The 14,943-nt window shown below is 40.0% G+C and overlaps 1 protein-coding gene across 1 annotated transcript; it reads left to right on the top strand.

Annotated features, from left to right (window-relative positions):
* The first annotated feature begins 1,235 nt into the window (after positions 1–1,235).
* rab3da (RAB3D, member RAS oncogene family, a) lies at positions 1,236–14,286 on the top strand. Its single transcript, XM_066661230.1, has 5 exons — positions 1,236–1,451; positions 3,731–3,967; positions 9,164–9,282; positions 9,639–9,763; positions 10,962–14,286. The coding sequence occupies exons 2-5, from the start codon at positions 3,731–3,733 to the stop codon at positions 11,147–11,149; spliced, it is 669 nt and encodes a 222-aa protein (XP_066517327.1). The 5' UTR covers positions 1,236–1,451; the 3' UTR covers positions 11,150–14,286.
* The last annotated feature ends 657 nt before the right edge of the window (positions 14,287–14,943 follow it).

A 14,943-nucleotide genomic window follows, 5' to 3' on the forward strand; every position in this document is an offset into this window, starting at 1 on the left:
AATGCAGCAGACTTGCTTACTCTGCTGCTCTCTGCAAATATGAGTGCATCAATCTATCAGACATGTAGATGGCATTCTACCAAAAAGCTGTTTAGCTGATCTGGGAGGAGACATTGCTGTTTTGTAGTTTTTAGGCACAGCTACATGCTGGGTGGAGACACAAGTTTTATCCTAGCTTTATCGTCATTCTTATCAAGCAGTCGTGGGACATAGCTACATTCAGTTTCTCATATTTTAACATAACCAAAGAAAGGTATTGCTAAATAAGTCAATAGGCTGTCCAGGTATGTCCAGTGTCAGCTGGAGTATTGAGCACTTCAGCGTTGATCTGTAGCACTTAGCTTAGCCAGCTCTGGGCTTAAAGGCTAAGCACCAGCTACATGAAAGATTCAAACTTTATTGATAGTCAGAAAACATGTTATTTCTTATTAATTCAAGGAATAAGGTTTAAAAGACCTGTATATACAAGAATAACGGTACCTCTAAATTTGAGTTTAGCTTATTGCTAGGCTATTGTCATGAATAATGTTGGTTATTTAGCTAGATACTGTCATAACAGTCAGTCATAACGGTGTTTTACCGCGGCGTTGTTCGGCTGCTGTCCACCAGTGACGTCACAGTTGCGTTCAAGAATTTCCGTAGGGAGCTCGGGTTTTTCCGTCAATTTAATAAAATAGTCCGTTTTAAAGCAAATTAAGCATGTTATTTTCATTTTAATTCATACTTATATATGTCAGTAACTACAATAATGTGAAATATTCATGGAGGTCCATTAAGTGGTGCTTAGCCTTTAAGTTCTGGGCGTATTAAAAAAAAAAAAAAGCAGACGGTAATTATCTCATTTACCCAGGTAACTAAAAGCCCATACTTAATGACTTTTTAATGGCGATCATTCTCAGCTCCATCCCTACAGGACAAGTTTGAACTGAGCTTAGGTATTCTGGCTAAAATGACCAATCCTGCTTCAAATACACCTTCTTGAGTGAAAGAACTATTCATCCAATCTCACTAATGCTCTTGTGACAGCCATCAAAATCTCACTGCAATGTTTACAGTCTTGTGTAAAGCCTTTCCTCAAAGAGAGCATTGGTTTCTGCAGCAAAGATTTAATTCTTCAAAATAAACGCAGAAGGATGTGTTGACAAACTTGTGGATGCCTTGTTGCCTGCTGCGTCACCGTAGAGGAGGAGCCAACGGCGTAGCCCCGCCCATTGTTTTCCAGCGCGTATCGAGGAAGGTGCAGCTCGGGAGAGGAGGTAGAAACAGCAGAGAATTGAAGGGAAAAACAGCCGTTTTATAGCGGTGTCTGCTGTTTAAATGCTCCGTGCTTAAGTTTTGAGTAGGTTTTTATTATTTAATCATCATAAGAGGGACGCCGAAAGGAGTGAGGGGCGGAAAGGAACAAAAGACGTCCTTTTTGCGAATATTTGGGAGCAAAACGTCTGGAGAAGGTTAGTATTTAATATGGAGTGTTGTTTTGTGGTGTGAATTAAAGGGATAGTCCTCTGAAGTGTAGCGGTAACCAGGTGGCAGGTGGCCATATGGAAGCAGACCGTACTCCTGTCTCTACTGTATAGCCTGTTGAGTCTCGGTTACTAAGTTTAAACTGCCTTATAGAGCTCATATTGATAACATACACACGGATATATGTCCAACGGCAAAGTGTACAGACTGAGTAATACTGCAGCTCAAGGGCGTTTTTACTTGGCAAGGCTTGTGGTGTTCCAGTCGTTTATATTTGATCCCTCACAGGGTGTGGGCACTTGTGCAATGTGTCTATACATTTCTAGCTACTGCCAGGTTTTAACAGAGCTTTTGGTACTAATGCAGTTAGTTGGAATTCAGCAGAATAAGAAAAGAAAATGATATTTGCCAGTGCTCCTGAATGACAGAGACTCTAAAGTGAGCTGTTCAGGTGTGCACTGATGCTGGAGTATTTGCCCTCCTCATGTGTGAAGTGGTAAAAGTCTAACAGACTGAATGTTTTGCTGCTCTTCACTAAGCAGGATTTCTGTAATATGAAATAACAACGTGTTGTTGGGTGTGTAGATGGTCCCCAACCTTTCCCATTCATCAAGGGCCCAACTGTTTCTCACTAAACACATAAAACATAAAAAATCTATAAAACATACATATATTTTCAAATACAATTTGTAGCAATTTACAACAGAATCAGGGTTGTGGTGGGTCCATAGCCCATTTGGAACCACTGGGCACAAGGCAGAAACACACACACACACACACTCAGGGCATCACATGGAAAGACCTTTTGGTAGGTGCCCTTTCTGCAGCTCCTCACATGAATGTGTAATAAGAACTGATTCATTACTTCATGCACAGGCATTCAAGTGAAATACCAGTCCGACTGTTTCATGACTGTGCTCCTAGTGAAAGAGTGTGTGAGGCGTGTCACATCCTGCTAAGTCAGTCATCAGGAGTGGTGGAAGTCGCTGTGGAAGTTGGGTGGTAAGAGCTCAAGGACTAAAGTAAAATAAAATGTATTTTTCACTAGCTCCTGCCTACTATTATTATTATTATTATTATTATTATTATTATAGATTCAGAAGATTTCCAGACAAAGCACCTTTTAAATGTGTGTTGTTCATTTATCAGCATCAGGAAAAAGAAATATATACATATTTATATTTCTGAACTATATCTATATTTCTGAAATGTTTAGTCTGTGAAGTTGGTTGCATTGTTTTGTCTCAGAATCAGAGCAATTTCATACACATTCAATGATAGTCTGGACTCTTTGGTACTGATTAAAACTCATTAACTGATTGTGATTTTGATCAGTGAGCAGTGAGACAGGTCTTTCTTATGATAAGCTTGAGAAAGTGTGTGTGTGTGTGAGAGAGAGAGAGAGAGAGAGAGGGAGAGGAGGAGGAGGAGGGCGTGTGTTTGCTGACAATGCTCTGGCTTCTGTTTTTATGGTTCTGGATGCGTTGTGCTGAGCTTGTCTCCACGGAAACCAGCCCTAATCAGGGAAAAGGCTTCACTCAGCGTCTCTGATTTACAGATCTGAGAGAGAGAGAGAGAGAGAGAGAGAGAGAGAGACTGCTGGGGGAGAAAGAGAATGACATAGATGGAGTGAGAGAGAAAGAGAGATAACAGTGGAAGGAAGGGAGATAAAGTGAAAGTCAAAGAGAGGGAGGAAGAGGAATGGAAAGGATGACATGACAAAAGCAAAGAGAGGTGAGAGGGACATATATGGGCCTGTAGTGTCCCCACAGCGGTGTTAGTGTTATGCCACTCAGGCTAGTCCTGGTGTCTCCCTCTCTGTTCTACACATAGCAGTGTTTCCCGGTTTAAACACCCCCACCTCAGCTCAGGAAGGCCTTTATTGAAAGAGATGGCCATAAATCAAGTTTATAACTTTCCCCTACTCTCCAAACACAGTCTATCAGTCAAGACCTGGCAGGCTTCTGCCTTGGAGCTAAGAGGATGAAATAAAGGAAGTTTGCTCTACGGAAATTAGCGTGCAGAGCTACATCATGTCATAACATTGTACCAAACTGTGTCACATTGTAAATTGTATCCACTTGCTTTGTTTGTTTTCTGAATTTATCTCATACTGCTATCTATAAAAAATACACGAAATTACACCACAGAGCTTAAAACAATGGCAGCCATCACCATCAGAGTCCTGAATTCTGTCTGGACATTCCTGTGTAAATTGTGGACATGTCACGTTCCTCTGTTCCCTTACCCTTTGATTTATTTGCAGATGGCATCAGTGAATGACCACCGGCAGCAGACACAGGCTCAGAAGGATGCGGCAGATCAGAACTTCGACTACATGTTTAAACTTCTCATCATCGGCAACAGCAGTGTGGGGAAGACCAGCTTTCTGTTCCGATACGCAGACGACTCCTTCACCTCAGCATTCGTCAGCACTGTGGGCATCGACTTCAAAGTCAAAACCGTCTACCGAAAGGAGAAGCGTGTCAAACTCCAGATCTGGGTGAGCAGAAATGATAGATGTACAGGGGTTGGACAATGAAACTGAAACACCTGTCATTTTAGTGTGGGAGGTTTCATGACTAAATTGGACCAGCCTGGTGGCCAATCTTCATTAATTGCACATTGCACCAGTAAGACCACGTGCATCCAATGGTTCAAACATTGTGTCCTGAAGGCGGTGCCGTGTATCAGGATGACAATGCACCAATACAAACAGCAAGACTGGTGAAAGATTGGTTTGATGAACATGAAAGTGAAGTTGAACATCTCCCATGGCCTGCACAGTCACCAGATCTAAATATTATTGAGACACTTTGGGGTGTTTTGGAGGAGCGAGTCAGGAAACGTTTTCCTCCACCAACATCACGTAGAGACCTGGCCACTATCCTGCAAGAAGAATGGCTTAAAATCCCTCTGACCACTGTGCAGGACTTGTATATGTCATTCCCAAGACGAACTGACTCTGTACTTGCCGCAAAAGGAGGCCCTACACCACACTAATAAATGATTGTGGTCTAAAACCAGGTTTCAGTTTCATTGTCCAACCCCTGTATCTTATTCAAAAAACAGATATTTCTGTGGAATGTTTTTGTGCATAATCAGATATAGTCAGAAAGATACAGGGCTGTCTCTAACCAGTTCACAATGTTCATTCACCAGTGAGTTTACAACTTAATCACAATGATAGTATTTTTATCCATATAACTTCAGCCCTACTGTATTGCTGTGTGACTGTATTGCTGTGTTGCTCTTTCTTACCAGAGTTGGGGTCAATCTGATTTCACTGAGATGCTATTAAGGAAATGAGTCACAATTAATTTGTTCCCTAATGGAGCACTGGCATGGAAGTGCAGACTATACTGGCACAGTCTCCTCTGGTCCTTAATGACTTACTCACTCTCATGAGCCCATACATTATCCTAGCTCAGTCCGGACACATAAAAAAAATAACACACTTCCATTTGAAGTGATCTCTTTTAAAGTTGTGTGATTCAGCTTATCCAGGAATATCATCTACAAAACTGGAAGTGCAGTAGAGGGGAGAGAACCAGACTAACCAGACGCCAAATGGTGATGGTTTGTTTGAGATGAAAAGTGCATATTGATTTAGGGAACTGCTGTGACATCTGCTTGTTTGAAAGTGTATTAAAGAATGAATTAGACACGCTCATGTTTTTTTGTTGAGGAGAGAGATGGAGGGACATGGTGAACTTTTGCTATAAACACAGCCCCATTATTGGCTCTATTTATAATCAGTGCATCTACATATTATCTTGAATGATCAATAATATATTATACAAAGCATTTCACAGATTCCAGAATGCTTTATATTTACAAAGACACAGACATATGAAAGAGGCAATGAGTACTGTAACTTAAGTACTGTAAGATATTTTTTTAAATATCTGTGACAGCCCTAACAACAAATAGAATATAGATCTGTGGATGTCCATAGCCTTGCTGCAGTGAAAATACTTACTGCTTATTGCTTTAAATCAGAGCTGCAGGGTCTTGTTTTCTGGTCTGGAGAAATCATCTGCTACAACAGTGTGTGTGTGTGTATGTGTGCAGGATCAGTAACATAAACAATACGAAAATGGAAATAGAAGGAGCAGTGTAAGTCCAGAGGGAGGGGATTATTATATAAGTGTTGGGTAGAGAGTATTCAACATCCTTCAGAGCCTTCCTTATTGTCCCTTTCCGCTGAAAACTGAAAATCAGCGTAATAATAGATACGTGAATATTAAAACTAGTCCTTTTCTGTTTACATGAGACAGAAAGAGAGATGTGGACATATATATTTGATTCTACTTCTTGTATCTGGTGTGATGCAGTGGGGCTAAAATTATCGATGAGGATCTAGCTTGAGTCCATCTGCTATGCTTTCTCCAACTTGACTGAACAAAATGGTACCCTGGACAGCAGCTGGCTCTGCTGGAGTGGTCAGATCATCTGGAACTGATGTGTCCTACCATATGGCACACTGTTCTACCCTTCAGTTACTGTTACTTTGCTCATAGATAAACATAAAGACTGCGTAGAAGTATTGAGGAAGTGAGGAAGAGAGATTTGGTCTGTACTCTAGTGAAACCTTGAGTATATACAGGGGTTGGACAATGAAACTGAAACCTGGTTTTAGACCACAATAATTTATTAGTATGGGGTAGGGCCTCCTTTTGCGGCCAATACAGCGTCAATTCGTCTTGGGAATGACATGTACAAGTCCTGCACAGTGGTCAGAGGGATTTTAAGCCATTCTTCTTGCAGGATAGTGGCCAGGTCTCTACGTGATTCTGGTGGAGGAAAACGTTTCCTGACTCGCTCCTCCAAAACACCCCAAAGTGTCTCAATAATATTTAGATCTGGTGACTGTGCAGGCCATGGGAGATGTTCAACTTCACTTTCACGTTCATCAAACCAATCTTTCACCAGTCTTGCTGTGTGTATTGGTGCATTGTCGTCCTGATACACGGCACCACCTTCAGGACACAATGTTTGAACCATTGGATGCACGTGGTCTTACTGGTGCAATGTGCAGTTAATGAAGACTGGCCACCAGGCTGCTCCAATTTAGCCATGAAACCTCCCACACTACAATGACAGGTGTTTCAGTTTCATTGTCCAACCCCTGTATATATATTTCTTGTTAAACACAGGCACCCAGACCTGTGTCACATTGGTATTGTTTTTGTTTAAATGTTGTAAGTTTAAATGTAGTTTTGAGCCAGTCATTTTTAGATTTAATACAAGAAAGAATGTGTATGAGGCCTTCATTTCCTTCCTGTTATTAATTACACATTTGCTAGCTGCTTTCATCCATTATTAGCAATGCTAGCTGTGTTCTCAGTCTTTTATAAAGTGCCCTGTAGTGAGTGCTTGACCATGTCGTGCAGTGTGCTTTGGAGGTGTGTTTCGAGGGCGTTGAGGATTCAGAGACTTGTACAAGGCTTGGTCTTCCCTGACTGAGTGTCTTTCTACAGTTGCTTAATGATAAGCTTAAGTGTGCTTGCACTTAATATAATCCACTGCTCTCAGGGGAGTGGATGTGTGTGTCTGGAGAGCAGTGGGGGGGTGTTCTCCCTGCCTACTCACAGTACATGTGTAATACTGACATGTAAAATGCAATGTGTGTGTGTGGGAGAGAGAGAGAGAGAGAGAGAGAGAGAGAGAGACAGAGAGAGAGAGAGAGAGAGAGCATGCTAGTTTGCTTAAGGGAGGAGACACTGAAAATGAGCAAAGAATTGAGTTTGGCTTAGCACTGACTCAGCGCAGCATTATGGGAGAGAGTAAACATTGCACTTTACACATTACACATTACATTATGTCCAATGGGAATAAAGAGAAGCACTCACTAATGATAAGGCATTTCTCAATAGTTTACTCTTGGTCTTTAAATATAATTTCGATTCAGATTTTGAGCTCCTTAAACATGGCCAGCCAAATAAATCTTTAAATAGAACGAATGTGCCTTTTATACAAATCCACAACAATGAGTTGGCAGTTTGTGAGATTACTGCATTGCATATTTTATTACTCCTAAATAAATAATAGAATCCATTAAAGTCTTTCATACACTTACATTCTGTCTCAGGTCAGTGGTTGGATTTAAAACTATTAAAGGCTCTGCATGTAGTGTCCACGGTGTTCAAAGTGGTGATGGGATCTACTTAAACCTGGATTACTGGATCTAAAAGGGTCCTCACAGACAGTTTTCACAGTCACTGTGTTTTTATCTCAGAGTTGAAGGATAGATGGAAATACCTGTACATTTTTTTGTTGTTGGCTTTCCATATCTGAAGCAAGAGGAAAGAGTGGGGCTTGGTTTTCTCCCATCTGAGGGATGAAAGCTTTGCTGCTCATGTGATGGTGGTATCTGACTTCTGCACAGTATTGGATGTGGGCTAAGAGCAAACAGTGGCCTTTCTTCAGGCTGCTAGTCATTAGTGTGTATGTGTGTGTTTGTAATGGGCAGCTGTTAGAGCTTATCTCCGCTGAAAGAAGTGGATGCCTTTGTGCCTGTAGCCCCTCCATTAGACCTTTTTTAAATGCACACGCACACCCACGATTCTGTGTAAAATGAAGACTTTGCAGTGTCACAGAAACCAACCAAGACAAATGGTTGCGTAGCGAGCGCACTGCCCTCAGAGCTGGCTTTCTACGTTCTGTTTACACTGCAGTTGCTGTTAGTGCTTTGTGCATTAAGCTAAAAAGTTGCTCTCTCAGCCAAATCTCTCAGCGCTCTACGCAGGATAAAATCAGTATCGGTACACGACAACGGTAGTCATCCTGTTTGATCTGAAAATCATGTGATCACTTTCATGTTGTTGATAAAGAGGGCAGTAAACATGAAGAAAGAGCAAACACACATGACTAAAGAATAACTGGTGGCACAAGTGTGTAGGCTGTAGTTATAAATTGATCTTAACTAACATGTACTGTTGTTGCCAGTTAGCAGATTCATTCATTTACCATGTGGCATTGATAACATGTATTAGCATATGACTTTGTCATTGTATCATCCAGTCATTAAATACTATAGTCTGGTAATGGCTCATGGAGAATCTTGCAAGTTTTCAATTAGTATCAAGAATATCGCCAACGTCTTATGTTCTTATGCCATAAAGAAAGTCTCATTGAACTGTTTGTGCTAACACAGACCCAGCCCTTAGTCTCAGAGGAGCTCCTGAAACTCTTCTAAAGCTAGAAATGTAGGAAGTTCTGAGGAGGGGAAACGCCAACTGAGAAGAATAGTGTTTGCCCTTAAACAAGGGAATGCTTTGCACCCTACTGAACCTGAACGCACAATCCCAATGACAACCATCAAATCTCCGTTGGTGGTATATGAACTGAATGCACTCAGCTGGTTGAACAAGGGTTTCCAGTGTCGAGCAAAGGTGGTTGGTACCACATATGGGGGTGTTTGATGGTTGTCTCTCAGGATTTTGTGTTTGGGTTCCCACATTTACACATTTTGAAGTTTAAAAGTCCAGGGAGCTGGGGCTGTGTTTTGAATAGTAAGATTTCATATTGATTAGTCTTCAATTCTCTACAGATTTCTACAGATTGGTTTTGTATTCTTCTAGTACAAAGTCATTTTCCAAGCCTTCTTTCTAACCAAATCAACCAGTGTGGCCTTATGAGCTATATTTTAGTGTCTAATGTCTACTCGATTTGAGCATGGTTTTGTCTTCTGTAGGATACTGCAGGTCAGGAGAGATATCGCACCATCACTACAGCCTACTACAGAGGTGCCATGGGCTTTCTGCTAATGTACGACATCACCAACCAGGAGTCGTTCTACGCTGTGCAAGACTGGTGAGTCTCTTCATGACTTTCTGCTTGTTATTAGTAAATATTATTTTAATATTTGAGCCTCATTCAATGCAGGACAACATATATCAATAGAATATTATATTAACGAAATTTAAATACCACTGTAATCTTAACATTATAGATTTTCAACATTATATGTAGCTTGTCAGACATAGACTACTGTTAACTACACTGAATGGCTAAATTGTCACACTTTTATTATGTTATATTTTATTGCCTTTTCGGAAAAGCTATAAGAGTATTTGTGACATCAATGTTACCACAGTCAAAAGGGTTTTACTCTACTTTTTGTCAGTGTCTTACAACACTCCTTGATCACAGCTCTGTGTGTGTGTTAGGGCAACTCAGATCAAAACATACTCATGGGACAATGCTCAGGTGATTCTTGTTGGGAATAAGTGTGATTTGGAGGATGACAGACTGGTGGCCACGGAAGATGGACAGAGACTAGCTAATGAGTTAGGTGAGTTTATTACACAAACACACATACATGCATACAAGTTCATGCATACATACATACAAAATGAATGGAACATATATACAGGGTGGGCCATTTATATGGATACACCTTAATAAAATGGGAATGGTTACTTTTCAAGATGGGTGGTGACCATGGCGGCCATTTTGAATTCAGCCATTTTGGATCCAACTTTTGTTTTTTTTTCAATGGGAAGAGGGTAATGTGACACATCAAACTTATATCCAAAAGTTGGATCCAAAATGGCTGACGTCAAAATGGCCACCATGGTCACCACCCATCTTGAAAAGTCTCCCCCCTCCCATATACTAATGTACCACAAACAGGAAGTTAATATCACCAACCATTCCCATTTTATTAAGGTGTATCCATATAAATGGCCCACCCTGTACATACTCATTCAATCTCAGTTAGGAATTGCAGCACAAGGGCTGCTATTTCTCACATACTCCCTCACAGAAGGATGTACTGGTTTGCTTTGCATCAGCAACATTTTGTGTCCAATTTTGATAAGCCAAATTATAAAAATTGGCTTAAAATGAGCTTACATCTTAAAAACTTAAATTAACAGCAGTGCCTTGCCAAAGGTTGCATTCGGTTTCATCTCCCACACATTCCTTCTTCCAATATCTCTCTATCTGTCTCTCTTTTTATTTTTACGTCACTGCATTGCAGAGCCATATTGGGCATGCAGGCAAAGGAGAGGTTATGATCCATGCTAGACAAATAAAATGGTAATAAGATGAGTGTTGGTACCAACATTCACCTCATTACTAATAGGTTATTCATCAAGAATGGTTCATAACCTCTACCATTGATCTGTGGCATTTTACAGTCAGAACTTGGAGCCTAATGTAATAATATAATTATTATGTGGCAGACATATGCAAAAGTTAGGTCAGTCCTGTTCAAACAACATGTTCTGTTGTTTTATGTTGATTGAGGGGTTAACACACTGTCTGCAGAAAAACAAAAACATCTTTCACTGGTTTAAACGTATTATAATTTTAATGGGTGTAGAGAACGTTTTTGTTAACATTTAAACATTTGCCTATGATTGTACTGTAAATGAATTCCATACAAATATTATAAACATCATATTATTTAGTAGCAGGGTACCCCACTAATGGGGACTGTGTTAACTTCATGCCTTTGTTCAGTGATTTTGTGATAATTTCTCCAGGTTTTCAGTTCTTTGAGGCGAGTGCTAAAGACAACATCAACGTGAAGCAGGTGTTTGAGCGGCTTGTGGACGTCATCTGTGACAAAATGAATGAGAGCATGGACGGAGATCTCAGCCAACTGACCAATCACAAAAGCACCAGCCTACAGGACACACCCCCTGCCGGGCAGAGTGGCTGCTCCTGTTAATGACGACGTACACAACACACGCATAACCGATGTGCAGGCAAGCACAGGCCAATGCATGGTCACACTCACTGTTACTGGACCACTCACTAGTAATCACATGTATAGTGTAACGTTCAAAAGTCAATGTTTTTCACAATTATATTGTGTTATATTCTTAACTAGATCCCTACAAGTTCACAGGTAACATATAATTAATAAAAAGTCGTATGGGAACATGAGGAAAAAATGAGAAATATGTAAAACTTGAAGAAAGAGGTTCTTTAAAAAAATCTACAGTGCCTCATTTTGCCTCAATGCCCAAAGTGCCTCAGGAGATGAAATCCTGAGAAATAAATTAGCCCCCCTCCAGTCATTAATTAAACCCATGCAAACTCATCTCTGTTCATCATTAAGACATATATGGCAGTTATTTCAAAGAAAAAATAAATGCCTAAAATATGGCTCGACTTAATTCAGCAGGCAGATTTTGAAAATGCAAACCATCCCACCTCTTTCTTTGATAGACACATACTCCCACAGGATTGGTTTCTTAGGTTTGTGCCAAAATAACCTTGGATCTGCACCTGTGTTAAGAATGTATTCTGCATTCTGACTGCAGAGTTAAAGCCAGAAACACTCAGCCATATTAACATATTAATACACTTGAAACACTTCGTTTTCACTGAAGAGGTTCTTACACTTTTTTCCCTCCCATTTTTTTAACTATTGTAAATAGTTAATTGCTGTACATGATTTATCATTTAATAACGATTTCCCCCAAATGTATAACGATATTGCATAAAATTAATAAAATAATATTTAGTGTCGTTAGTGGCACCAGACCTTTGAATGGTTGTGCTGTACACACACACACACACAAGCAAAATGCACACTCAAAGTTAACTCATCACACCAGTTGGTTTTATAATGATGCACATATTCTCCAAAAGAAAGAAAAAAACATTTTATCTCCTGTATTAATGTCATGTCCTGTTCTCTCAAACCACATTCAACACAAATACCCTTTTTTCAAAACTGTTTTGATTCTAAGCCCAGATCACTCAGATTCAAACATGTGGCCAAAACTTCTAGAAGTTGCTGTTTTAAACTAAGCTTTAAATATAAGGAGCAATCAATGAGCAGCAAGGTTTCATTTAGGAATGAATGCAGCACTTAGCTTTGTTAGCCTCAGTCAGCTCACTAAACAACCAAGCAAGCTTTGTATCACAAAAGATTGTCTAAGCATGTAAAGCATATTCCCCTTGTCTGGCTTAAACCTCAGGTTTAAAATGAAACCATTTTGCATTGCCTTTTTTATGACTCTAGCCGTGTATAGCGTTAGCTTAGCAAATATTAAGTGCAGCAGCAGACTAGCATACAATATGCTAGTCTGCAAAACAAAAGCCCCATTTAAAACATGTACTTTTGAAACATTAAGTACAAAAGGTAAAAAGTTTTAAAAAGGGAAATTATGAGGGGGGAAATCGACCAAAAGCATTGCCATCTGCTTTTACATTCACTATTAATCAGCCAGTTACTGAGAACAAGAAACTGAAAAATACTGTTCACTGAACAGGGTCCATGTTTGTTATCACCTTTAAAGGCCAAAGATAAACTGAATGGAGATTTCATTTTAAAAAAGTTTTTGTTATGAATCCACCACAAACACTGATTATATCAGACCACTTTATAATCTTTAGTGACTGTTTCACTTTCCAGATTTCAGACATTTCCCACATTTTGGGCCGTCTCCTATGATTATGCTTTTCTCAACACTGTTCCTCCACCTGGTGGACACTGAATGTAACTACTGACTGTTTCACTGTACGTCAGCTTGATTAACTGTGCTCAGCCAGAAATACTGGATAAGGAAAGCCTGAAAAGCTACTGCGGCTGGAGAAATCTTTTATATTTCCCTTGTGTGTAGCCTGTATATACTTGACCACAGTATGCTGCTATGAAAAGTTCACTGAGTGTCATTGCCATATTTTTCAACCATGGGTCAAGTTCTACACTGTGCCATCCATAAAGGGCTTTTTTTTTTTTTTTAGCACATATCATTCAGAAAGAAAATGTCCAATTCATTAACTTATTAATGTAGCTTTATTAGTATTTATAGTTTGATCTTCAGCTCCATTTGAATGCTGCCGGATTTGGTTCAGTCTTGTGTGGTAACACCGAGGCAGACCTGTGTACATCGTATAAAAAACAAGAACAATGTCACTGGAAAATTACTGTGTCAGTAACTTTTTTTAAATGTTTGTTTTGGGGAGTCTGTTAAGTTCAGATTCAGTTTAAGAGGCTTTATTGTCATTTCAGCTATATTCGGGAAACATAGTTCTTCCAGGACTATGGTGGGTTAAAGGAATACTTCAGTGTTTTGAAATTAATCTGTATACACACATAATGTCAGTTAGTATCTACAGTCATTTTAAGGTGTTATTCAGTGCTTAGTAAGAGAACTTAAAATGTGCTTGCTTTAGAAAGGAAAACTACCAAATAGAAGTCAATGGGCAGATGTTCAGCTTTGTGTATTACAAAGGACTACATTTTCTGTTCTTTTATAAATAAGGGAAATAACCATCCATGGTATTGAACTGTATGCCCTAGATGCAGTAGATAAAGTTAAAACACTGTAGTATTGCAGTAAAGTTTTGTGTGTAACTTTTGTTTGTTGTTTTTAATCCCTGTTTGTCTTTGCCCAGTTTTAATGTGTGTCATAGTGCCAGATTTGTTTTCTGATTGCGATAGAATTCCTCAAGAAAATGTGTAGTGGAAAACAGTGTATCAACAGATATGCTTTAAACGAAGGTATTTATTTGTGCTTATTTACACTGTAAATGTCTGTGTACTTTGTGTCTGCGTTACATTGTATTTCCTGTCACATAATTAGCTTCTATTAGTTTACTCTGAACTGTACACAGAAATGACAGTAATGTTCCAGATAAAGCTGGGTGTGACAAACCTACGGATGAAAAATGTCTTGGGTCTGTTTCTGAGTCACTGTTCAAAGACTTAATGTTGGACTGCTTTCAACTTCGATGCCATGAGTCGAGAATGTCAAAAAATGTTTATACACAAACTCAACTGAATTTGCAGCAAACCCAAAGAGACAGACAAACACAAATGATTTCCAAATGAATATATAGACAAACCAAATAAACCACAAAAAAAAAACTCTCATTCTTTGTCTTCTTACAAAGTAGAGCTTTAAACTGAAATTAGGAACCTTAAACATGGATGGCAGGTAAGCGTCACATTTTCCCAGTGTCTACAAAAGATTGTTATTTTTTCTGTATTTTTCTAAACGTTTTTTGTGAACGTAACCCAAGCCACATGAAAATAATTATTTTAACATGATAATATTAGGTGTAGGGGCGGCACGGTGGTGCAGCAGGTAGGTGTCGCAGTCACACAGCTCCAGGGACCTGGAGGTTGTGGGTTCGAGTCCTGCTCCGGGTGACTGTCTGAGAGGAGTGTGGTGTGTTCTCCCTGTGTCTGCGTGGGTTTCCTCCGGGTGACTGTCTGTGAGGAGTGTGGTGTGTTCTCCCTGTGTCTGCGTGGGTTTCCTCCAGGTGACTGTCTGTGAGGAGTGTGGTGTGTTCTCCCTGTGTCTGCGTGGGTTTCCTCCGGGTGACTGTCTGTGAGGAGTGTGGTGTGTTCTCCCTGTGTCTGCGTGGGTTTCCTCCAGGTGACTGTCTGTGAGGAGTGTGGTGTGTTCTCCCTGTGTCTGCGTGGGTTTCCTCCGGGTGACTGTCTGTGAGGAGTGTGGTGTGTTCTCCCTGTGTCTGCGTGGGTTTCCTCTGGGTGACTGT

The sequence above is a fragment of the Hoplias malabaricus genome, chromosome 2, assembly GCF_029633855.1.
Source record: "Hoplias malabaricus isolate fHopMal1 chromosome 2, fHopMal1.hap1, whole genome shotgun sequence".
In the NCBI taxonomy this organism is placed as follows: domain Eukaryota; kingdom Metazoa; phylum Chordata; class Actinopteri; order Characiformes; family Erythrinidae; genus Hoplias; species Hoplias malabaricus.